General features: G+C 37.9%; 1 protein-coding gene across 4 annotated transcripts in view; it reads left to right on the top strand.

Moving 5' to 3' along the window:
• The window catches only part of LOC126253660 (proton channel OtopLc-like), an 856,134-nt gene that overhangs the window by 762,290 nt on the left and 65,881 nt on the right, over positions 1–27,963 (top strand). For 3 of the 4 annotated variants that reach the window (XM_049955174.1, XM_049955175.1, XM_049955176.1), the window contains exons 8-10: positions 1,061–1,232; positions 13,422–13,865; positions 24,962–25,193. In XM_049955174.1, the coding sequence (XP_049811131.1) occupies positions 1,061–1,232; positions 13,422–13,865; positions 24,962–25,193 (848 nt within the window). The remainder of the gene's footprint in view (positions 1–1,060; positions 1,233–13,421; positions 13,866–24,961; positions 25,194–27,963) is intronic. The other variant, XM_049955178.1, reaches the window with a different exon arrangement.

The following is a 27,963-nucleotide window of genomic DNA, read 5'->3' as shown; positions in this document are numbered from 1 at the left end:
CACAACATCTTTGCCTCTGCACTTCCGCCTCGACTGACATCTCTGCCCAAACTCTTTGCCTTTTAATATGTCTGCTTGTGTCTGTATATGTGCGGATGGATATGTGTGTGTTTTCGCGAGTGTATACCCGTCCTTTTTTCCCCCTAAGGTAAGTCTTTCCGCTCCCGGGATTGGAATGACTCCTTACCCTCTCCTTTAAGACCCACATCCATTCGTCTTTCCCTCTCCTTCCCTCTTTCCTGACGAAGCAACCGTTGGTTGCGAAAGCTAGAATTTTGTGTGTATATTTGTGTTTGTTTGTGTGTCTATCGACATGCCAGCGCTTTCGTTTGGTAAGTCACATCATCTTTGTTTTTATATATTTAACTGCATTTACCTAAGAATGTTTCAGTAGAGGCACTGATAATATTTGTCTTGACCACCCTAATCAGTCAATCAACTTGTCTGGTCATTAACACCATTTGGTTTCGAACCAATCTTAAGTATCCAGAATATCTTCAGAATCTTCATTGTGCTTTCAATGGAAACAACATTTTAAATTGTGGGATTTTTTTTTATGCTGTATCATCACACTCACTGTGGTGGTAACATTTTGATTTGCCTCAAGCCATCCAACTACCCTTCAAAAACCATAGTTGTTGGGATAGTGTCTTAGTAACCATCCTCCAACAAGATTGGTCACCATATTCTCAGAAGTATTGTTCCGCAATTGATTGCTATGTCCTTGTCAGTTTCCTGGTGTTACAGACTATGAACTAAATGCAACATAATTTCCATAATAAGTGCTCTCTGGTGTTACAGTTGTGTTTCATTACGAGACTTTGTCAATGCCTTCTACTAATAACTTCATGTACATAAATAACTGCAACACAATGAGAGTTGTAGAAATCTTTGTGTGTGCTGTCATGTGCCAACATAGTGTTTCTATAAGCTGTACCATATTTTGCTTAATTTGGTGCACTCTGTAGTTATATGTCCACAATTAAGTTTATAATTCTCTTAACTGGAATAAACTCAGTGAACATGTTTCTAACATATAATTCAATTGTTGTACATACAGCTGAATATTCATCGCTTCAAGGTGGTTGCACGTTTTGGACTTATGCATGTAGTTGCCACAAATTTATGTGTCTGGATTCGAACTTTGGTGCTTGAGAGCCTAAAAGAAATTTCTGCATACCAGCATCGACGTCTTGAATCATTTTTGGCTGCAGATGAAGATAGTGGAGTTGGTATGTATGAGATTTATTTCTTAGCCTGTAGAGTTTATTCACACTCTATCTTTGACTTGACTTTTATTCATAATGAAACTGCAGAAAACAATTTTGGAATTTGATAAATAGTCCACTAGTAATGCTGGTTTTCGAATGAGAAGTTTAAAGTATGATAATGCTGCAAATTCTCAGTTAATCATTAAGTGCTCTGAATATGCCTTAGCAGTTGAATGTGGCAGACTAGAACTTCATTTGTGACGACATATTCACAGCATTGGAGGTTAGCATTCCTGATTATTCTGTACTGATATTGTTTTGCATCACTGCATAGTTATTGTTTTCATCCACAATGATTCATTAATTTGATTTCAGTGTGTCACATTCAGTTACTTACATGTCAGTTACAAATATGTTTATATTTACTGCACTACATCTTTATTTGATTTGATTCTTAGTTGTTTAGTAAATGCTTTGTATACTGCATAATTTCCTTGTGCTTTATTTCTTAAATTTTTTTTTGGTCACAATACCCAGACTTAGTCTCTAGAATTCAAGCAACTGTCAAATAAATAATGAGATAGTTGATAAAATCTTGTTGGGTGATCCACCAAGTGGTGGCACCATCTTGTCACCACATTGCAATGAGCTTCATACACATTGTCTTAAGGCAAAGTTTGAAGATGATGGATACAAAACTCACTGAAATGTTGTGACAAGGTGATGCCACCACTTGGCCAATTACCCAACAAGATATTGTCATTGGGATATACCAAGAAAGCCTGCAGTCGCAATGAAATAGTTATTTGACAAAAGGAGATAGAAGGTATATTTTAGAATAGTCTTTTAATGATTTAATTATTAATGACCTGTGTAATGTACATTGCAACAAATGGTCTAGCCTGTAATCCTCCCCCCCCCCCCCCCCCCTCCTTCCTCTCATCTGCCCTTCACTTGCACACAGAATTAATTTTGTTCTCTTTCTCATCTGTTAGTATTATATGAATAAAACTTAAAAATTTACTGTCATTATATATTAAACTCAGATATACAGTTATGAACAAATGTAAAATGGATTAAAGATATAAGCAGCTTGTGGTAGCAATGATTTTTTGTAGAAGCTCACAGAAAAGTTAGAAATTGAAGGGGTCCGCAGAGGAAAGTGCTAACACTCAACTATGTAAGGATTTGTCTGGTAACACTATATGCTGTGTTTATGAATACTCCTCATTTGAATAACAAAGTTTTTTGTACGTACTGCTAGAAAGAGCTGTCTGATATATTATTTGCTTGGTCTTAATCCTATTTACATTCTAGTCTTTAAATTTGATCAAACAAACGATAAGCAGCAACTCAAAATACATAATTGTAGGTCAGTGCATTCTTCCACTGACAACTTCATTTGTCAGCACCCATTGATCTTACTATTCAGTCTTGTAAAATAAACATATTCCGAGCATGTAGTCATCTCGTAAAAGGCACAGCCAAGCTACAGTCTTAATTACAAAAAAAAATTATTATGTGACAGGTACAAAAATATGAAAGATATGCAAATATGAGTATATTGTTACTACTAAAAATCATTTCATGTTCCATCAGGGATCAGTGAACATTACTTTTGTGAAGTAGTAATGCAATTTCCCCTGTTGATAACAGTTTTTCTACTCAGTCTTAGTTTATCCACTAGGTGACAATTTTTAATCAGTCAAATACATAAATGTGTCCTGTAGATCATACCTAAGGAACCAACTTCATAGATGTGAAATTAGTTTTCAATAATACAGTAAAAAGAAGCAGTTCTTATAAACTGCCTAGTAACCCTAAATTATTTTGCTCAGTTCACACACAGTTTGACACTTTCAAAAAAGTGTTTTTTCTTTTCATTTTGTGCCAACTATAAGGGGCGTTCAAAAATAAATGAGCTGCAGGCATAATTACAGAAACCAGTACCTTTATGTTAGAAGTATTGAAGCTGGCTTATGAGGCACTTGTTCTGCTGTGACACAAGGTGGTGAATGGCTGTCTCATAAAATTACTGGGCCTGCGATGTTAACCAGTTCCACATGTACAGTTGTACGTCATCATCAGAGGTGAATCGTTTGCCACTCAGAGCCTTTTTAAGGGGACCAAAAATGGCATAATCACAGGGAGAGAGGTCCGGACTGTATGGAGGGTGGCCAAGAACTTCCCATTTGAATTTCTGCTGGAGGTCTGTGACCTTGTTGGCTGTATGAGGCTTTGCATTGTCGTGGAGCAGAATGACCCCACAGGTGAGACTGCCTGGTCGTTTTGATTTGATTGCTTGGTGAACAGTGGTCAAGGTTTGCGAGTAACACTGGGTGTTCACTGTTGTCCCACACTGCAGGAAGTGAATCAGAAGAGGGCCATCTTGGTCAAAGAACGTCAGCATAACTTTTCCTGCGTTCATGTGGACGGTGACATCCAGCTGTACGTGCGGAACTGGTTAACATTGCAGCCCCGGGAATTTTGAGACCGCCATCACTGGCTTGTGACACAGTGGGACAAGTGTCTCAACAGCCAGGGTCAGTACTTCTAACATACAGGTACTGATTTCTGTAATGATGCCTCCGGCTCATTTCTTTTTGAACAACCCTTATAGTTGTGCTTCTGTGTACATATTACATAGGTATACAGGTATTTGGATGTCTGTATAGTGTAAAATAAGACTTATTTTACTATGGATATTATTTTTTAAAATATTAAAATGGTTATGCATCCCCACAATCCAGATATTTTGATAAGTTATTGAAGGATTGTCAATCAATGAAAAATGCAGGATGGAATACTCATAATATCATGAAAAGGATGTTGTGCCTGTCTGCGACTCAACATCTACTCTGTTTGGCGAGTAGCAATCTATCATTATCATAACATTATTGTTATTAAAGGATTGTGTGACAAAGAATTCCTCCCAGTCCAACCTATGTTAGTTTGTTGTCTTGTGTCCATGAGTAACATTTTAATTATTTTTGCACCAGGACGCAGAAGTTAACTATGAACACTAAATAACTACAGATGTCTGACCGACTTAAGATCACAAATGTGAGAGGCATGAGTTAGCCATGTTTTTTTTATGCAAAAATCCCCACACATCCATTTCAGATTGTTAGAGGAGTGATAAGACAGCTAACTGAAGGTGGTTAAATTTAATAATTATTGCATTTGGAACATCAAAGAGAACACATGTCCTCAGATAAAGAGCTTTTGGAGGGTACAACAAAAGAATGAAGTACTTGCATTGGCATGGTTGACACATTAATATCAACTTTGCTTTTTCAAATAGAACTACAGTAATTTCTGCTGATAGTATCATAGCTCTAAAACATATTAATTCAGTATCATTTCACTCTCCACTATCTGATTAGTAAATATGGAGAAATTATGATATTCAAAAGTTAGTATTCATCTGTTTTGAAATGAAACAGATTGCTGTGTTGTGCAGAAGTTTGCATTGTTATATGGAACTGTTGCAGTCGCAGCTTGATGCAGCTAAGAGAGTCTACTTACAAAAAGCAGAATACTAGAGAAAAGTATAATTTAAAACTGACACCAATCAAATTTGATCACAAGTGGTTGGACTGAGAAAACTAGTTGGAAGGCAAAGAACATGACATGTAAGGATGATTCAGAGTGCAGTTTACCATATTCGACCTGCTACCACTGAAGAACTTAAAGCAAGAGTATAAGAGGAAATCTCCAGGATTTCTATTGAAATGTTCAGTCAAACCATGCATAAATTTCCTATCAGGCCGCAGGAATATGTGCGCCGAGGGGAAGCTCATCTATCGGGTCTGATATTCAGGAAATAAAAATGCTTGTGATATTCAATAGTGGCATACTCTGTACTATACATTGACATAAATAAATGTGTCTAAAATAATTGCAATCATCCATTAATCTCCATTCCAGAAGAAGCAAAAAAGCATTGAGCATTGTGTTTTAGTCTCTGACAACAGTAAATATTAAATACACAATAACTGTGCCTCACCAGTTCAAAAGTATACAATCTAGCCAAGTCACAAAGTTTTACAGTGGAACTGGTCAGTATTCTTATATAACATCTAATACATTGGATAATTGCTGCCTCAATAAAGGACATAATGGGACTAGAAGAACCAGAGAAATCATGGCCCCAGTGGTGTTACACAACATGTGATTTATGCAAGACATAATAGGCACTGCAATCATATGAAAATGTCAGACATTAGGGTGTTATTTGAACGTTGTGACAATATAGGAACTCTGCAAGAGGCACTTCACTGTCTAACCCCAATTTTCCACTATCTACATCACTATTTGTCTGTATTCCTATATGCAGGAATACCTCTGACTCCAAAACAAAGACACATCTGATGCTGAGGAGTCATTAGTACAAGAGTAATGTGCTAGTTGGACCGCAGTCATTCTTTTTTGATCCTTGCTTCAGGGAAACTGTCATTTGCAAAGATCAAAGATGTAAACCTTTTTCAATGCATTTCTGGAACTGTACATGAACAGAGCTCATCTATATGTTTTAAAGACAGTGTTGTCACATGTCAGGCTACTTTTTCCCTGATTTGTACATTCACCTGACATGTGACATGTTATCATTTTAGTGAATAATTCTTTTATTGTGTTATCTCAGCCCCAGTTCACACAAATGTTGTTGTAACCAATTTTGATTTTTTTACAAGATCCTCATCACATCTGAAGTATCCTCATACTGAAAGTGATCAAAGACACTTTTAAAAGAATAACTTTATTAACAAAATAAAACAATTATAATGTCCTTGGAAGAATAGCCACACAGCTACATACAACAGAAATTCCTGTCCTGTGATATTGACTGTGATGTGCCTACACAACTAACCCTAGAGTCATGGGAGGTGGCAACATGGGGCAGTGGTGCTGGTGTTTGACATCTGACTTGCTGGTGGTGAAGACCAAAATGAAATGGGCCAGGTCTGCTGGAGTGGAGCACTGAGATGAAACGGGGTATTACCAGCTGATAGCACGGGGACTGAACTGCTGATGCGACTAGACACAACTGCTGGTACTACTGGTTTGAGGCACAGGGAATAAATCACTTTGCATGGTCCACTAATGGCCTAAATAGTTGGAAGCAGATGGATATCTGCATGGTACTTCTGGTATGATTTTTTTTTTTTTTTTTGGTAAAAATAAAATTGGTTCTTTTTGTCGTGACAGAATAAATTGAAACTTCCTGGCAGATTAAAACTGTGTGCCCGACCGAGACTCGAACTCGGGACATTTGCCTTTCGCGGGCAAGTGCTCTACCAACTGAGCTACCGAAGCACGACTCACGCCTGGTACTCACAGCTTTACTTCTGCCAGTACCTCGTCTCCTACCTTCCAAACTTTACAGAAGCTCTCCTGCGAACCTTGCAGAACTAGCACTCCTGAAAGAAAGGATATTGCGGAGACATGGCTTAGCCACAGCCTGGGGGATGTTTCCAGAATGAGATTTTCACTCTGCAGCGGAGTGTGCGCTGATATGAAACTTCCTGGCAGATTAAAACTGTGTGCCCGACCGAGACTCGAACTCGGGACATTTGCCTTTCGCGGGCAAGTGCTCTACCAACTGAGCTACCGAAGCACGACTCACGCCCGGTACTCACAGCTTTACTTCTGCCAGTACCTCGTCTCCTACCTTCCAAACTTTACAGAAGCTCTCCTGTGAACCTTGCAGAACTAGCACTCCTGAAAGAAAGGATATTGCGGAGACATGGCTTAGCCACAGCCTGGGGGATGTTTCCAGAATGAGATTTTCACTCTGCAGCGGAGGGTGCGCTGATATGAAACTTCCTGAGTACCGGGCGTGAGTCGTGCTTCGGTAGCTCAGTTGGTAGAGCACTTGCCCGTGAAAGGCAAATGTCCCGAGTTCGAGTCTCGGTCGGGCACACAGTTTTAATCTGCCAGGAAGTTTCATATCAGCGCACACTCCGCTGCAGAGTGAAAATCTCATTCTGGACAGAATAAATTACTATTAATCACACCAGATTTGTCGGAGAACAGCAGCAACATGTGTAATTGATCCAGCTTTAAGAAATTCTATTACCTTTTAGCGGAAAATTCGTGCGGTACTCTCCGACATTAGAAAAGTCGTGGTGTTCCGTTCGGAGCAGGAGGCGGCTGTCTTTTCTCATTCGCGATATCGAAAATTACTAAAAAATGAACAGAAATTATTTTTTTTCGGAGGAAGATCGCGCGGAGAAAACAGACAGAAGTTACATGAAAGAAACCTAAGGGACCAACTAATTGGATTTGTACGAACATATAAACGGAACTGAAAGAACTTGGAATAGATACTATAACGATGTCGTCACGACAGCCTCCTGTTCCGACAGAACACGCTGCATCATAAGCTGCATAAATCTTTTAAACAGGAAAGATTATCACAAGTATAATTAATGAAAATAAGGTTGGGAGATTTTCTTTGAAATTAAATAAACTTCAAGGCTTCAAGTATTATATTATGAAACGGAAACTTACATTAACATGGCCACCCATTGTGGCGGTGGAGCGAATTTTCATGATATACATTCTCGCTTGGTTGTGGCCACATATATTTTTTAATCACTTAAACTCTTAAAGTTACAATAAAATGATTATATCAGTATGGAGCACAATACTTTTGCGTCCGACTCGCAACACATTCACAGAACAGCTAGAGAGCGGCGCGGCTCCCTGCAGAAGTAAAAATTGGCAATTGTTAGTTTGAAACATAGGTGCATCGTTTTTTTTACTGATCGATAGCAGCGTATAACAGTTTATAGCTATCGTGATATTCTGTGCTTTTCAGGAGCGCGGCAAAGATATCTGGTTACAACATTCATTGGTATATGTTAAAAGTTCGCACATACTGACGCGAATACAGAAAAAAAAACTTTTACATGTTAAAAATCGCAGTGATAAAGGTTGTAATGTCACATACTGTAAGGACACATCACCTTGCGTAGCAAAATAGTGCCCCCTCCCTGTCCCAACAGTGCTCTCTGCAGTGACACACATTGCCTATTGGCAAGTCTGGTGCCCTCCAGATGCTGTGAAGGTGACATGTAATGCCATGGTAAATATCCCAGACCAAAGAAGGAAAATATCTATTTTAATGAGAACTATTTACACACATCCTCCTGGCAGGGTGGCTGCCTACACAGCCTGCCTGGTGGGCATAGGACATGACTACCAGACAGGTACAACAACATGATATTAGAATTCAAGCTGATCATCAACTGCCACCATTTCTGGATCCCAGAATCTGGACAGCTCCTGGAGGTATCGTTCTACCATCGATAATCTGACTCTGCTGGAAATGGTTATACAACAGACTTTCTTGCACAGATGCCACCTAATAGGTACCTTTTTCAACCTTGAGAAGGCATATGATACTCGATGGAAGCACAGTATCCTGGAAGAATTCCACGATGGGGCTTTCGGTGACATCTTCCATTTTGCTACAGTCCTCCCTGTCTGCATGTTATTTTAAATATGGAATTGGTAGTACTTTATCTCATGATTTTATCCAAGAGAATGTGTTCCTCAAGATAGTGTTTTACGTGTAGCCCTCTTTTTAATAGCCACTGATGGTACCATGTACACTGTAAGGAGCCCTGTACAGTACTCCTTTTTGTAGATGATTTTTCAATTGTCTGCTCTCCTTTCAAACCACCAGGAACCACAGAGCAGTTGTAACTAGCTTTTGAAGATATGTTGAGGTTCCTGGGCCTCATATTTCAGTCGGTTGCTGCACTTGAGAGGTTTGGAAGCAAGGTCTTGCAAAACACTCATTATTTAAAAAAATATAAGTCACATGACTTGGGGAATAGATGGAAAGTGCCTGCTCCAGTATTATCATGCCTCATTTATGGTTGTGTAGTAGGTGGATCTGCTCAGTCATCATACTTGAAGCTCCTCACTGATATTCACCATGTAGGTATTAGGCTGGCCACAAGGGCATTTAGGACCAGCCCTATCCCCAGCATTTGTGCGAGCATTTGTGCCAAGACTGTGGAGCCACCACTTAATACTTTGTGGTGACTAATCATGATACAGTGACCATGTAAGACCTATTCCCTGCCATAAGCAGCTATTCAACATACCATTACTTACCCATCTGTGGAACAACTCTTTTATAATTCTGTCAGAGCTACAAGGTGCTTTGGTATTTGTGCACTGAGCTGCCTTTTAGAGCTTGGTATGACAAATATTAATGTTTCACACCAAGGTTAGAGTAAATCACAACCTTGGCTCCTTAAGAGGTGCAAAGTTCTTCTGTAAAAAAAAAAAAAAAAAAAAAAGGTACATCTAGTGTTGTCTTATAACCCTTATTAGCAATATTTTACACAAGCTCTTCAATTTTATTCCCATGTACTTTGATGGGTCTAAGCAGGGGATCACTTCGCTGCTCAGGCATTTTCTCTGTGCATGTTCTCGAGATTTGCCTACCAATCAAATTTACCTTTTATACTGCAGAGCTTTGTGATCCTGAGAGTACTGGAGTTGATGAGGCATGAAGAGAGAGAGAGAGAGAGAGAATAATTTACCCATTTGTTCTGATTCTCTTTGTGCCCTAAGGTGATTTCACAGATGTTCCCGACATGGAAAAATGATCCAGTTGATTCAGGATTCCCTGATGCATCTGCATGAGCAGGGAAAGGATGTAGTATTCTGCTGATTACCAGGGCCTGTTGGAATCCAGAGCAGTGAGGAGGCTAACATTACAGCCAAGGAAGCTTGTCAGGGACACACAGAAGAAACATATGCTGTCCCATTATGAGTCATTTCCTTGGTGTTGACCTAGAAAGACTATGCCATTGCAGACCAGAGTGCCCTGAAGTGTCAGGAAATTAGCTGTGTCCTGTGAAACCAAATCTCCAACTATGGTGATACTCCTTCCATTTGCAGAGATGGGATGAAGTGGCAGTGACCCATCTCCGTATAGGTCTCACTTCTCTGACCCATGACTTCTTGCCCCAGTGAGAGGACTTACCAGGCTGTGGGACTTATGGAGCACGTGTTTCAATACATCATATTTAACAGTGTGTGTTTTATATTCTGACAAGAGGGCAGCAGTAAATTTAAGTGGGGACCTGCCTCCTATTTTAGCCCACAACATGCATTGTAAAATTTTGTCTGACTCTAACTAAGCTGTTAGTTAGAGTTTTTAGTTTGTTGCAGTAGTTGACATCCTTTTTTGTTGAGTGATAAGCCAGCCACGTGTACCTGATACTCTGTTAGTACCTTTTCTTGGGCTCTCCATTTCCTTTTATTCACCTTTTACAGACTGTCAGATATAAAGCTTTTAGGATGTGTTCATGTGTTCTTCCCAAGTGAAGTTGTAGGAAATATTTTATCCTTTTATTCTAGAATATCTTAACGTTAACTAATTTAACTACATTTATCTTCTGTGACTTTAGCATGGGCACTAAGGACATTGATATTGTGTGCCCCCATAATTCCATCATCATCATCATCATCATCATCATCACCACCACCACCACCACCACTTTGTGATGCTTGAAGCGTTTTATATGCTGCCCACCTACAGAACTGATCTGCAAGTGGCATCAGTCACTGTGTGTGCAAGTGTGAACTTGCAAGCACCACCAACCAGTTTACCACTCACAGCTCACACCTGTGGGTGGAAATCATTCAACTTACTTCTAATCTCATGTGTTGGTGACTTTTTAAGAAGCTGACAGCAGTTGTGATACCATTTTTGAAACCCAAAGGTGAAAAATTGGACTGAAAGAATTTTGTTTGCAAGACAGTCACTGTGTTCCCCTTAAATAGTGTGAGTAGTCAGTTTTTGTTGGGCTTGTATACTAACCTGCAAATATCATAAACTTCAGATTAGGATAGAACTTGTCTAGAATATCTTTCTCCAGCAGCTTATTTAAAAGCCTCATTTATTCGATCCCATGACATATAAAGACTATTGTAACTTCAGAAAATGCTGATTGTTAACATACAATACTTATTTTTCTGCAGATATAATTACTTTTTTGTATCTGTAAAGGCATATATTGTATAAAATCCTCAAATTCCTATAGTAACACTACACTGACATTTTACATGAAAAAAAAGGTTGAAGTGATTAACAGCTGGATGATATGCAGACATGCCTTGGAATGTATATCTTACTTTGAATCATAATTTCCATGAGTTGCCAGTGCACTGTAAAGTTACATAGTTATCAGTACCAGAATCTCATTTCTGGTGGTATCCTTAAACATTTTTTTCCACTTGCCGTTACTATTTCAACTTTGGCTTAAATTCTTCAAGCTATATTGGAGAGGACAGGGTTAAGATTCAGATAATTAATTCTTATGCTTCTCACTTCTTTTCACAAAAATGGTTCAAAGGTGCACAACAGCTTGGTCATTTCTTTTACACTATAATTTCAACCAGCTCTTGATGAACTCGGTATTATTTATTCTTTCCATGAAATCTGATGAAATATAGTTATTTTTTTTTTATAAGGGGAACAAAGAGTTTGCTTGTATATCAATCATCCCTCTAATGTAGTTGTTAGAATTCCAAACTGTTATGTTTCTTGTGTGTAATAGTTTAGGCAACATGGCTAGAAAAAGTACCATATTTACATTACTTGTTTATATCCTCATTGTGTTAATATTATTGTTGTTGTTGCTGCATCTGATGATGATGATGATGATGATGATGATGATGATGATGATTACAGTGATGGTGGTTAAGGAAGTATGCAGAAATGACATTACAAATGTATGCAGCCATGTACATTTTCTATAATTGCTGGACACAAAATAAACATAAGAGAACCAAGAGTATTTATTGTAGAGCTCCTCAGAGCTCATTTTTTCAGCAGTTCATAATTCCTCTTTTATCTCTAACTTACATGTTTAAATTGTGAGAATAATATCCCATTAAAAATGTTATGAAAATTGACAAAATCTTTTAGCACTTTTACATAAAATGTAAATATGATTCTCTCTCTCTCTCTCTCTCTCTCTCTCTCTCTCTCTCTCTCTCTCTCTCTCTCTCTCTCTCTATTAAATTCTCCTTGTTCTTAAACCAGTCTGGGATGAACTTAGATTTCTATATGGAAAATTGAACATGTTGATTTCATCTCTGAATTCCATATTTTATTCTCTCCCAGTTAATCTCATTTTCCTGTTGGCTTCATACACTTGCCCCTTTATTGCAGTACCTGTAACCTACATAAGACTGTATATGTTATTGATTATTGTGAAAATTGTCTCTTCACTTTTTATATATTAATATTCTTTGATATAAGCACTTGTACATAAAATACTGTCCATTCATATATCTGAGATACTGCAACTGTATTTGATACCATTATGAAGAACACAGCATTTACTGTTGTAGTGTGTATCATATCCATTTATTCCATGGAACTTTTCAAGTTCTCAGGTTCATGTATGCATCTCCTCCATAAATGAACACTGAAGTATGGCTACCAATCGTAATTGTTGTTATGGAAGATACTTGTAGATTATTTTTACCCCTTGTAGACCTGCTGTCCATTACATATATTATTTTAGTCTGTGTTCTTATCATGAAGTAGAAAACTGTGTAGTGCAGATTTGTAGTAAAATCATGTAAACACAATTTACAATTTTCCTCACATTTTATCACAAGCTTCCATTTTTTAAAAGGCTTTCCTGTATAAAACGTGCAATAGTTATATTTTGCATGGCAGAGTTTTAATGTCTGTTGTGTAACTTATACAATTGATAGTCCTGTGAAGAGCTGTTAACTTACAGACTTACTCAACAAAGTATCTGGTGTCGCAGTAACACGTATGCTAATTTAGCTTATATAAGACATAATGTACTTTATTGCTTTAGCAAGAAATAAGCATATAAAATGATTACAAAGAGACAGAAATAACAGTTGAGGGTCAAAAATAAAGTGTATGAGTTCATAATAGAAAGTTACAGTTTACTTGAGAATAAATAATGCATGAAGTCCAGTTTTGTGATTACATATTATAATGTGGTATAGTACACTACATGTAAATTAATCAATTGTAGTGTATGTGAATTGACTTTTAAGCTCTGTTGAATGAGAATATTTACATTTTATTTAAATTTGCACACTATATTCATGAAGACTGCAAAGTTAACAGCCCTTTACTTGGCCTCATGTAAATAATGCTTGTGGTACACGGTTCCGTTGCACCGCCAGAGTTAATTCGTGGGCCGAGCATCTTCGATTCAGCCCCTGGTGCCCCCACTCTTGGGCAGGGGACAACGGTAGCTGCTGCTGCAGGCGCGGGAGCCACAAGCCTGCAAACGACAGCTAGGACAGCTGCCCACACCATCGCCCGCATCACCAACTCTACCTTACGTGCCATTCTTGAGGTTACTCTTCCTCCCACAACCCCTAGTACTACTGTTCCATCCACTACGGTCACTACCACTGCAGCTCCTACAACAACACTGCGTACCACATCTACTGCATTCCCAACCACACTTACCACACAGAGTCCTACCACTACTCCTATTACTACCACAACTGCATCTACAACCACAACAACCACCACCACTGCTGCTACTATCCCTACCACTGCTTTGTTCTCACAGTTCCCTACGATGCTTGATTCAATGGACTATCCCAGAGCTCTTGACGGTGAGTCTCACTGGTACCCTCACATATGTTATGACTTTTGTTAATAAAGAGAAGGTTGTCTGTGTTTGCTTTCACTTCTCTTACAATTTTATTTATGTGCTTGCCTTTTGCATGCTATAGCTCAGTGGCATGTAATGATGTAAATGCATAAACTTGAAATCACAACTGCAGTCTAAAGAAGTGTGGTGTTTTACCCTCGCTGGTTGTCATTTATCTGCATTCTACATACAGCTCTTCAATGTTGACATTTTCAACTGTATGTGAATAAATATGAGATTTTAATTAAGACGAAACAAGCACAATTTAAGTTTCAAGAGTACAATAGAGAAAAATCCTCCTTAATTGTCTGAGTGGAAGAAATGGGAAAGTAACTAAAGACACTACAGTGAAAGAGACTGATGACCATAGATGTTAAGTCCCTTAGTGATCAGAGCCACTACAGTGAAAGATAACACAGTCAAGTTCTTTTTATGGAAGACTGGCCTGAAGTATACTGACAGAAAAGAAACTGACAGGAAGTGTAACATTGGGCATCCATAGAAACAGTCAATGTCAAATCAAAGAACACCCTAATCTTCTTCAGAGAAACAGTATAAATCTGAAGAGAAATACAGTATGGAACAAGAAATGTAAAAAGAAACAAAAGCCTTAGGGAAAGGACAGTACGTATGACATTGCATATATAGTGTACATGCAGAAATGAAAATCCAACACAAATAACAAATTATCTGAAAAAGGATTCTGATGAAAAAAGTATGCAATTATTGCAGAAGATTGAATAGGGTAAAAAATAACTAAAAGAGTAACTAAAAGCAGTGTGAAGGGTTAATAATTTGAAGAGGGTGAAACATTTAGTGTTAGCAAGACCATATGTGAAATGGAAAAACATGTATAAGCATGCTACATTTGTCATTTTGTGCCTTATAGCTGAGGATTGGATTTAAATGATTCAGATTGTATTGTTTACCTTCTTTCTTCCCTTTTTTCCTAAAAAACCATTGGCCCTTCCTCCGTCATTTCATGCTCCCTTACCTCCTCTTCCTTTCTCAATTCCCTCCTGTGTCCCCCTTAACAATTAATTATTATTTCAGTTCACTTGATTTTTTGTGTCTTATTCTTTCTCATTGTTCTCCTTTCTTGTTGTACTTACTCTCCCCATAAATGTCCATACTGTATATTTTCTCAGCTTTTCCTGGTTCTTGAGACAAACTGATCTAAAATTAGATTTGGTATGGAGAATTTAATGTGTTGATCTCATCTCTAAGTGCAATATTTTACTAGTCAGTCTCATTTTCCATAGTGGCTTCATACAGTTGTGCATTGGAATCCTATTAAATACATTTTTATTTAATGCTTTAGTATCTTTAACCTATTGAGAACTATTCTTTATCTCAGAATGCTCTGGTTGCTCATTTTTTTCTTTGTTTTTGTTGTATTTATATTATCATCATAAACATATCACACCTTGTCGTTTTCCTGTTATAGCACTGCTGTCATCAAGACTACATGACACAGACTTCCATGTCAGCTACCCCTATAATTTCTGTGCTACCAATAACCTGAAACTTGATACTGTCAGTGAAGAAATGTTGAGAAAGTAAACTTCAGATATTTCATTTTTTCACAAAACTATACTTTTCATCATCTCAGACAGTGATGCTGAGCCACTCAGTCACTGCATCAGATGGCTGTCCTAAAGTCAGATTGCTTGCAGAGAACATTGCACAAAACTGCACCTTGACTCTGTTCCTCATAATACACTCAGCAAACATCACATGATGTGTTTGTCTGCACATAATGAGGTCACTGCTGCGAACTTTAATTTCCACTTACTTGATACATTCATGACACATTTTTGTAGGGCAGTGGGACTTAACAGATGCATGGAATATAATGTTCATGTATTACGTAATGGTATTCATTCATTCTTGCACATATAACATTCATATATTCTGTCAATGAGGAGAACATATACAGATATGAAATGAGTCATATATATTATTATATAATTTTATATATCTAAAAACAAAGATGATGTGACTTACCAAACGAAAGCGCTGGCACGTCGATAGACACACAAACAAACGCAAATATACACACAAAATTCTAGCTTTCGCAACCAACGGTTGCTTCATCAGGAAAGAGAGAAGGAGAGGGAAAGACGAAAGGATGTGGGTTTTAAAGGAGAGGGTAAGGAGTCATTCCAATCCCGGGAGCGGAAAGACTTACCTTAGGGGGAAAAAAGGACGGGTATACACTCACACACACACACATATACAGACACAAGCAGACATATTGAATATGAGCCTTCTACCACACGTATTTGTGCTGCACAAACCAGTAGGCATCATGCTCTTCACTTAATGTAGCCCACTAAAAATGGGTATTAGTAGTGCAGATCTGTCACTGTTACTCAGTCATCCACTTTGGCAGGAACTTTGGAAATACAATATCTCTACTGGGAAGGTTCTTTTGGGGTAGAAAAAACTGAATAAATCTAAGAGGAGCTGTATATTGGGCTAAAAAGCTGGTTGATCCTTTCGATACATCAGGCAACTCACTGTTCACGCAAATGCAGCCATTCATAATGCTGTAAATGATGGATGTAAGAGAAGATATACACAGTTGGCATAAAGACTCCAGAAGATTTCAACAAATTATGGTAAGAGAAGACTAGGCAATTACCCATTATCATTCAATGCTATAAGAAGGAAAATTAACCGGAGGAAACTACAAAATGACGAGGCAGAATAGCTGTCAGTACTTACCCTCAGGAGACAAAATACTGTACTTAGTACTGTTCACAAGTCACTCATAAAAGAACAAAACACAACCTAGTTTTCAGGACTGTTAGTTCCCTGTCAAGGGAGAGAGAGCAAGAGGGTCACATATAATACTTTCAGAAGCATCATCTTTGATGCTCTACTCTCTCTACTGCCTCCCCCCATCATCTTTGTCTCCCCTTTTCCTCCCAACAGGTGGTCTCTCTCATTCTGGGGTCTGAGTGACTTGCCCTTCCTTTTTAAACTTTTCCAACGTATCCCTCTCTCCTCCTAATGGAAGGAACAAGGAACTAACAGTTCCAAATGCTTGGGCAGTGTTGTTTTGTATGTGTGTTTATCTGTTTACTATATATTTCGCTTCCTGGATGCAAGTACTGGCCAGCAATTCTGACTCTTAATTTTTTCATCATTCATTCATATACATCCTCAATTTCAGATGCTCAGAGAGATTTAGCACCTCCAATGAACCATCCCATGTTCAGTCAGACAGTTACCAGATGTCTGCATGATCATGGATAACATTCATATTAGACTTCCTATTCTACATTCAGTCAATTTACCAGATGTCTACACGATTATGGATTATGTTCACATCAGACTTTTTAATCATTCCAAAGCATCACAAAAGACGAGAATGGTGACATTTCAAATAGTGACAGCCACATAACTGTAGACGATATGATTTTCAGCTTGTGAATCTCCCATTTTTGGCCTCATTCCTTAAGCAATGTTTGACAATGACGCTATTCTTGTCAGTAAACTACAATCAAGTGCTATATTGAGAAACCAACTAGAAACCATAGCTATTATTTCCTGGCTTGCAGCATTCCCAGATCTCTCACCAACATAAATTTTACTAGTGAAATTGGGCGATCTCTACAGTATGCGTCTTCATGAGACTGTATTTGAGAGCCATGTGTGGCGACTCAGACCATGCACAACAGATTTAGACTGGAGGTCATCAGATATCTGTAAGCACCCATGCACATAACTTGGAAAAACTGTTTGCGAAACAGTGGAAGTAAAGAACCAACTGTGAACAGTGGGTAGTCAGTATAATGTGCAATGTCATCTTCCCCTGAACACGGTCTGCTGTATACTTTCTGTTCACCCCCCTGCCTCAAAGTGTTCACGTTTGTATTTTCTCTTCTGTAATTGTAATTCCTATCGTGTGTTTTGCACTGGAGAAGAAGGATAAAAAAGTGTGTTTACAACGTATGCCACTTTTTGTCTCGAGTAATAAGTGCTAACAAACCTACTGCAGAAATTTAAATAGCTATTTTTAACTTAATCAAGAAATTGATTCTTCCATTTTATTTCCTTACTTTTCAGCAGCTGTTGCCAGATTTAGTCCATTTATCATATTATATCTCTCACAAATGATGTGGTCTAGAGATTTCATGTCACTGACATCTGATGACTGTAGCAATAATATTGTGAGCATGTTATTTTGATAATGCTTACACGCTATGCAAATGCTTTCCACTGCACTTATCACAAACTGTGTACCTTTTTTTTGCACTTTGATAACTTCCTCCACATTTTATTACTGTGTACATCCCTAGTTTTGTGGGAAAGCTTTACAGTATTGTTTGCATCAAATTTTATTTTCCTTTTACACTGATGTAGTTCTTTAATTCTAAATATACATAAATTGTATTAATGCTCTTGAAGTAGATTATAGCTATTTAATGCATTTCGAAATAGTCACACAGCACCAGTCCTGTATTTGGGATTTTTTTTTGGATTCAGCAATACTGATGCCCACTTGGAGGAATATGTTATCAGACATTTATGTAGGAGATTGCATCATTGTTTCATGCTACTGAATAATTCATAGCAAATATAGATAGTTTGCCTTGCAGATACTTTCTATAAAATTCTCCTTTTCATTGGTAATGGTATAATGCATAATTCTGTTGCCATTTGTTTGTCAAATAAGTCATCCAAATAAATTATGTAACTTTAAAGTGTCTGATTATAATGTTCTTTGTATTTATCTAATAGTGATTTTGTTACTGCATATAGAAAAGTTTATACAGCTGCCGATTTTAAGCCAACAGGGTCTCAGATTTGTTACGTTGTATGCTGTATTTCCAGATTCTGAAAAATAACCATAGTTAAAAATTATTTGTAATTGCTGTTATTTATTTTTCATAATTAGTGTGCAGAGTTTAATGATTAAATTTTAGCATTTGACTGTTAAAATTGTTTATTTATAATGTCAACAGTTACACTTTTGGCCTATTATCATTTTCAAGAGGAATCCTGTTAAAATATTGCACTTTAGTACATATAAAAATTTAAAAATATTTGACCATGTTTATTTTAAAATTTTGGATTTGTGTTAAAACATGAAATTTTGACAGTATTCCACTAGGAATGGCGAAAGACCTAAATTGCAATTGTGGAATCTGTAAAAGATTTTAACAGTTGAAAGTTACATTGACTTATTTTAAAAACTTTGTTACTATTTTGAACCACACCAAAGGAAAGACAATCACTTACTGAATAAGAATGACAAAAATAAATGTTCTCTCTAGTGGAACACTAACATAATTCAGTGTTAAAATAATGGAAATTACGGGATGGAAACAATAAACAAACATCAGGCAAAAAAAATTGTAGGTGGTTGATGCACTGTGTGTAGACATATATGGCAGGACAGAGACTTTACTGATTTTCGTGCAAATGCTCTTTTTGTAGCTTAAATACACACTAGCCCATATGCAGTCATGTAGACATCCAAACATACTGTCTGCTCTACACATGAGTCAGCTACAGGAGATTCATTGCCCTTTCTAATTTTTCTGTTTTTCATTTGATCAATGTCGACATTCACATTTTTCAAAAAGCATAAAGCAGAACTAAGTGCATAGATAACTATATTGCAAAAATTATTTTACTGATGCTACTTTACGATTTTAAGATGTGATTATCACATATCGTATAGAACATACTGAAATGTAGACTCAAATGAATAAAATTTGTTGTAGTCTGCTGATATCCCTATCTACAATCACACAGTTGCCATATTTGCCACTATATTAACTGATCACATTTTATTTTGATTCAAGGGAGGATGGGGGTAACTGGAGATCACATTTTATTTTGATTCAAGGGAGGATGGGGGTAACTGGAGGGAGATGGTGTAGCATGTTAAATAGGTTATTGCTGGTAAAGGGATGTATGCTTTGATATCTATTAGGAATCACAACATGATGTGTAAATAAAATAATGCCTCACTAATATCTTTCTAGTATCTGTTGTTTTCAGAAAGAAGATGTAATGATAATTTCTTTTTACATGTTGTGTTTTAATACTTTAAGAGTAATATTTCATTCTTTCTGCAGCTGGTTTCAATATTGCAGTTAGAGCTCCATGTTAATTATTGAACAGCAATAATCCAAATACTGAAAAAATACTAAGTGATATTTAAGGCCAAAACTAGTCAGCCAGTAAATAAACAGCAGCTTTGGTATTAAAATATATTTTCTTCAATTAGTGATATTAACATATTACATAAAGTACTGTTACCTCTAAAATTTGAATAAGTTATGCCAAGCCATTTTTGCAATGGTTTTTCTCTTCATCTCTAGCAGGAATATCATGTGTATAATAATTGTGAAATTGTGTTACACCTGTGTGTGGAAAATGACAAAAATTGGAAATGAAAAATGTGTCTGAACGACTTAGGTTCACAGCTGCATTGCAAGATAGATTGTTTCTGACTATGAAAATCACTTGAATGAGAAGTTTGGTTCCTAGGACTAGTTCCATAGCTATCCACTATTTTGCATGGGAAACTTGAATGTAACTTTTATTATGTTTTTATTGCTTTTGAGGTACTCATTTATTTGCATGAACTGTGCATTTTATGGACAAAATTACAAACTGAACCAGTCAGATTGCATCATACTGCATTATCATAATGACCAAAGCCATTGTGAAGTGATGTAATCTATAAATTTGGTGTCACTCACCTTGTAAATGTGAAACTAACTGATTGAGGGCTCTCCTCACATGTATTTTGATCATTCATTAATTCAGATATTGGAGGTCTGAAAATTAACATACCTTGGCAGAATTCCCACAGAGAGCATGAAACAAGTAGGATGTTTGGATTTTTTCAACTCACCTACAAGCATTGATTATTGATCACTTACTCATTTTGTAGTGCTCCTTTCAATTCAAAGCTCACTGCAATATCACAGTTTGGAGCATCAAATTCAGAGCAGCTTGAAACAATTGCTTCTGCCCAATACCATATACACACAATTATGGAAAGCTGTGCCTACTTTTGTCCAATAAACCTTGTCTCTCTCTCTCTCTCTCTCTCTCTCTCTCTCTCTCTCTCTCTCTCTCTCTCTCTCTCTGTCTCTATACAGGAAACATACTCAAAAGAGATTTGCTCCATGCTTCTTGGTCCAATCTGTTTGGTGATAAGCTCTCAAAATAAGCAAGTGTGTAGATATTACAAGACAGAGTTGAACCAATAGATCTTGAATGACCATCAATTCCCCTTTTCACTGTAGACACTAGACCATTGGTACATTTTGCAGGAGCTGGAAAGTGTAGAGGTCTCAATATACTGCAGGTTTTAAAGAAAGATTACAGAAATGCAACCCAGAGTTATAGACTTAGCTCTGATGTCAGAGTCCCATAGACATCTGGGCCATGTCATGTATGATGACTTTCATTGAAAATAATTACTTTTGTCAAGTAGCCATGTATGTAAGCTAAAACAATCAGGTTTGATGACAAATGCCTTGTGCATTGTCTTCTGTTAATAATGAAATAAAATAAATTTTAAAGAAAAAGGGAAACTCAGTTTAGACAATTGATAAATTCTCTAAGTTACAGTGACTGCTATTTATTTTCAGAAGGCACACTTCCCATTAAAGCAAGAGGTTGGGTTGTTTGGGGGAAGAGACCAAACTGCGAGGTTATCGGTCTCATCAGATTAGTGAAGGACAGGGAAGGAAGTCAGCCGTGCCCTTTCAAAGGAACCATCTCGGCATTTGCCTGGAGCGATTTATGGAAATCACAGAAAACCTAAATCAGGATGGCCAGATGCGGGATTGAACCGTCGTCTTCCCCATTAAAGCAAGAAAAATACACAAAAATGATAATAGTATTCCCAGATTTCAGGACCTCCTTTGAGGATGAGGGAGGATTTTTGTTGGGGAGTATGACGTGGGCAGTGGGGATGGGTGGGGAAACAGGTCGCTCAGGACCAAGGCTAAGAGCAACCTACCGTGTATTAGAAGGAAATGTCACTTTATATAGACAAATGACCACCACCAAACTGACAGGACACACAGTGGACACAAACATACACATTTTAAGGATGCCCAGTACTTAGCTGCTGAGCATATCCTAAGGCCTGACTCAAGATGTGAGAGAGACTACTACACCACATGGGCCACCTGGATCCTGCCACCCAGATTCAGTTTCCCTGAACTATAATGATGAGAACTTGTTCTCTAGCATATCCTCTAAGTCCCTCATCGTGGTTCTAAACTGAATTAGCCTACAACCCCGTTTCTCTCACTGATCACTTCCGATCTCTCATTCATTATGGTTTGTTACACTTCTATCTTATTTTAGTTCCACTCTCACGCCATCCTCTTAGTCACCTTTTTGCTTACATTTTCTCCACTTTCCTCATTGTTTGTTTTACTTTATTTATATAAATGTTTCTAACTGACATTTTCTTTTGCCCTTCTAACCCAGCTTTACTTAGTAGAGTTTTAACTCTATTCCTCCCTGTTATAATCTCTGTAGTGAAGCTGTCGCATTGCCTACTAATGTAATATCCTAAAACTCCTCATATCACTGATTATTTTCCTTCTCATACAAGGTTGGTGGCTTCCTCTTAGACTGGATTCATAATGATCTCCCCATCCCCCTCCCCCCCCCCTCCCCTCCTCTGTCACTTCCACCACCCTAACCAGAAAAATTCATCTTAGGTTACTGAAGAAGGAATCTGAGGTTACAAAATCCAAGAGTACAGTTATCATTTTTTTTGTCTGTTTCTGTTGGCTCTACTGGGACCTGAAGATAAAAATTGTTCTTATTTCCTCTGGCTTCCACCCCCCCCCCCCCCCAAAAAAAAAAAAGAAAAGAAGTAGTAGTTCAGTTCATTTATTTGCGGATGTGGGATGACTCAAGATATCCATTAACAAAAGATAGGCAAACAACAGAAACTTAATATTTATACTGTATTAACAATAAACTGTCACTATACTGCTTAGTGTCAATCATGCTTATGTCAACCAAATTTAATCAAATTAATTGGAATGAAGGCTGCTACCCTGAAAACGGTGCTGCCTACCCATTTATACAAAATAGTTGATGCATCCTCATTTACTCATATAGTTAATAGCTGCTGTTTATCTCCTATTGTTTGCTAAATATGTACTTCATTATGTTGGTATTTTTCAAAGAAAATAGCGATCTACATCTGGACATAACAGGTCCTCAGTATAGTACATTACTATTTCTCATGCGTCAACACAATGAACAGTGGCACTTGTCATGTAGGTAGCAGATCTTTACAATTTCTTTAAGCCAGGCATTCAGATAATTTGTATAAAAAGTGGCAAATGAGATAAGTTTATCTCTTCTCTTTTGAGTTGTTTGAGATTCTCAGTTGCTTGCTGTATATTAGACAAGAGCTCGTAGAATACCTCTGGATCAGAAACTAATGTCTGCTGGTGCTGCATTTGATTGTTTATCGATGGGTGCAATGCTTGCTGCCACAGTGAGGAAGTTGTTATTTAATTTGTCAATATTGACTTGAAAGTAGCTCCATTTCTACCAAAGCTATAATCTGGGGACTCAGTTTTATTTGAAAAGCTTAAAAATCAACTCTTAGACTACAGCTTGTCCTCTGAAGTTAAAGCTGTCTCCAATCTTGGGAGCTATCCATCCCTTATTCTTGCTTCTGTTCAGTTCTACTGCTGTTTGTTGTAGGACAAGACTGAAAGGACCATAGGGTCATATTACCACTGGCTAACTAAATTATTGCAAGTTGTTTGGTCCAGAAACAAGTTGTCAATGGCTGTTGCAATGTTTCCTGCAGTCCTTGTAGGGGAGTTTTGCTGTGACAAACAATTCAAAGCTGGACATCAAGATAAATAAATGCACTTGATCTGTAGTTTATGACAAAAAATCACCATTAAAGTTTCCACAAACACCAATCTTCCAGTTAAGTTTGTATAACAATATTAAAGCTCTCTCTTGCTGGTTTGTGAAGCTTTAAGGTACTTCCTACTCATGACTTGTAGACAGTCAGCCGTACAAATTTGTGTGCTTCCTGATCTGTTACTGTGGCACAACATTCGAAGTGCTGTTCAAACTATATTCATTTACGTGAAGGGCATGGGACTTGACTCCATTCTTTGCATGTATAGCCACTACCTCATTTTCATGTCAGTTTGGCAGTAGTGTGATATTTCTGAATGATTATTTTGAAACACTATGTACACATTAGCTGTACAAAATTGTTTGTTTAACAAGGTTCCTCAGTTTATCTTATCTACTTCATTCTGTTCTACAAATTCCAACTTTTCCCTTGTGCCTTCCTGTCCCCAACTTATTGCATTCCCTAAGTACCTCTTCTCCCAACTGCCATCTTCTCTCACCCATATTATCCCAATTATATTTACTCTTCTCTTGATTGTCACAAAATGAGTTCTTCAGGCACTACCCTCAAGCATGACTTTCTTGTGAATAATTTTGTATAGGTGCATTTACATTTACATGCCAATTGCTGTAATTGCTGTATCATAGTAACTTGAGGAGAGGTGCCCCCCCCCCCCCCCCCCCCACACACACACACACACAGGCTGTGGATCTCTGACAATTGGCCAAAACCTCAAATATACTCCTTCTCCTGGCCCAAAGTTTAGAATGTCCTTTCCTTCTGTACTACAGTGTTAACAAACCATTAAACTGTAAACCACTTTTATTGTCTTCTTTCTTCCCTTCTATATGTCTCTTACTTTTTCATACTCCATCTGTAGATTTAAGGGAAAAGGCCAGATTTAAATATTCTGAACCTAGAAATCCAATTCATGAATCTGTCTACTAAATTTTTGTTTTGTGTTTCATGAGAACATAAATAATAATTCTTCTCATATCTCTTACAGTAATAATAATAATAATAATAATTGTTTATTTGTCCATAATAACTTTCATACTGTCATCATTTTAAGACAGCATATAATGTGCTTTGTATGATATAACATATGTCAGTTGATTTCTGTGTGTGATAGAGAGTTTTTATGTTCCATATTTACTACCCAGTTAATGGAAACAGCAATGGAAGTATTCCATTCTTGGATGGACCTTTTTATCCAGCAGCTTTAACAAGTTTGAATAATGGTACCTCTATTACAAGTGGTTGTGGTCGGGTGAACATCATGGGAACAATTGTTCAGGATTCTGCTCCATACTTGTTTCCATTTATAATTGAATACAGCCTAATTGGTGCTGCTGTGATTTATGTTATGTGGAGACACATTGGACGTCATCCCAGGTTGGTACCCTTGGTGTATGCATGCAAAATAATGGTGTTAAGAATACAATGAATTAATAATAATAATAATACAAATAGTGTAATTTTAATGCTCATGTACCATGTAACACAAGGGGAGTGCTGTATGCAGGGAATTGCAAGTCAAGCTGGAATTTCAGAACTACTCACCAGTGATGCAAATGCCCACAACTGGAAAATGTGGTGCCAGAGACATAAAACCTGGACTACAGCACAATGTAAGAAAGTCATTTGGTCAGGCGAGTCTTGTTTCACACTATTTCCAACTTCTGGCCAAGTTTACGTCCCAAAAATGAAACATCATTGGAGTTCAGTGACGCTTTGGGCAGCCATATTGTGGTATTCCCCAGACTCCTAGTTAACTCTGCAAGGTCACATTATGGCCAAGGACTACGTGCCCATTTTGGGTGAACATTTCCACTCCATGGTAGAATGTCCAATGGTGATGCTGTGCTCCAAAATGACAGGGCCTCAGTTCACACAGCTGGCATTGTCCAGGACTGACTCTTGTGAGCACGAGGATAACGTTTTACGTCTCCCGTGGCCACCGAAGTCACCATATCTCAATATAGTTGAGCTTTTGTGGTCTGCTTTGGAGAGAAGGGTGTGTGATTGCTATCCAGTGTGTGATCACTATCCGCCTCTATCACCATTACCTTGACTTGGCACTATGTTGCAGGAAAAACGATATAACATTCCCTTGGAAACCACACAGGAGCAGTATTTATCTATTCCAAGACAACTGAAAGCTGTTTTGAATGCCAACACATTTCTTACACGGTATTAGGCATACGAATGTGTTTTTTTGGTGTTTCCATATTTTTGTCTCCTCCCAGCCGTATATGAAAAACTTTTTTTACCTCTCTGTGTCATCCTTACAATAAGCATTTTCTGAGGTCTGGTGCTTCAGGGGAGGCACTTAATTAATACTAAAACTGATGCACTCTACCACAGCATATTTTGTCTACATTTCTAATAATTTTCATATACTCCAGTACATTCATTTTCCTCAAATTTCATTCCTATTTGGTATATCTCTAAATAATGTAATGATTTGCCTAAATAATTTCTGCAAAATGTCAGGATAGTTCCTCCAACAAGGTCATGATCAATCACCTGTCCTCTTCCCACACTACAGGGTGGTCCATTGATCGTGACCGCGCCAAATATCTCACGAAATAAGTGTCAAACGAAAAAACTACAAAGAACAAAACTTGTGTAGCTTGAAGGGGCAAACCAGATGGTGCTGTGTTTGGCCCACTAGATGGCGCTGCCATAGGTCAAACGGATATCAACTGTGTTTTTTAAAAATAGGAACCCCCATTTTTATTACATATTTGTGTAGTACATAAAGAAATATGAATGTTTTAGTTGGACCACTTTTTTCGCTTTGTGATAGATGGTACTGCAATAGTCACAAACATATGGCTCACAATTTTAGACGAACAGTTGGTAACAGGTAGGTTTTTCTAAATTAAAATACAGAACGTAGGTAAATTTGACTATTTTATTTCGGTTGTTCCAATGTGATACATGAACCTCTGTGAACTTATCATTTCTGAGAATGCATGCTGTTACAGTGTGATTACCTGTAAATACCACATTAATGCAATAAATGCTCAAAATGAAGTCCGTCAACCTCAATGCATTTGGCAATATGTGTAACGACATTCCTCTCAACAGCGAGTAGTTCGCCTTCCGTAATGTTCGCACATGCATTGACAATGCGCTGACGCATGTTGTCAGACGTTGTTGGTGGATCACGGTAGCAAATATCCTTCAACTTTCCCCACAGAAAGAAATCCGGGGATGTCAGATCCGGTGTACGTGCGGGCCACGGTATGGTGCTTTGATGACCAATCCACCTGTCATGAAATATGCTATTCAATACCGCTTTAACTGCATGCGAGCTATGTGCCGGACATCCATCATGTTGGAAGTACATCGCCATTCTGTCATGCAGTGAAACATCTTGTAGTAACATCGGTAGAACATTACGTAGGAAATCAGCGTACATTGCACCATTTAGATTGCCATTGATAAAATGGCGGCCAATTATCCTTCCTCCCATAATGCTGCACCATACATTAACCCACCAAGGTTGCTGATGTTCCACTTGCTGCAGCCATCATGGATTTTCCGTTGCCCAATAGTGCATATTATGACGGTTTACGTTACCGCTGTTGGTGGATGACGCTTCATCGCTAAACAGAACGCGTGCAAAAAATCTGGCATCGTCCCATAATTTCTCTTGTGCCCAGTGGCAGGATGCTACTGATGTGTGGATTAGCCGTGACAGCAGCTAAAACACCTACTTGCGCATCATCATTTGTTGCAGGTTGTGCTTGACGTTTCACATGTGGCATAACCCTTCCTGTTTCCTTAAATAACATAACTATCCGGCGAACGGTCTGGAGACTTGGATGATGTCGTCCAGGATACCGAGCAGCATACATAGCACATGCCCGTTGGGCATTTTGATCACAATAGCCACACATCAACACACTATCGACATTTCCCGCAGTTGGTAAATTGTCCATTTTAACACGGGTAATGTATCAAGAAGGAAATACTGTCCACACTGGCGGAATGTTACATGATACCACGTACTTATACATTTGTGACTATTACTCCCCGTTGGTGGGGAGACTTGCGTGCCTCAGTGATACAGATAGCCGTATGTGCAACCACAATGGAGGGGTATCTGTTGAGAGGCCAGACAAATGTGTGGTTCCTGAAGAGGGGCAGCAGT

Source organism: Schistocerca nitens, chromosome 4, assembly GCF_023898315.1.
Source record: "Schistocerca nitens isolate TAMUIC-IGC-003100 chromosome 4, iqSchNite1.1, whole genome shotgun sequence".
Classification (NCBI taxonomy): Eukaryota; Metazoa; Arthropoda; class Insecta; order Orthoptera; family Acrididae; genus Schistocerca; species Schistocerca nitens.
The sequence above is the reverse complement of the archived record's forward strand: the minus strand, read 5'-3'. Positions and strand labels throughout refer to the sequence as shown.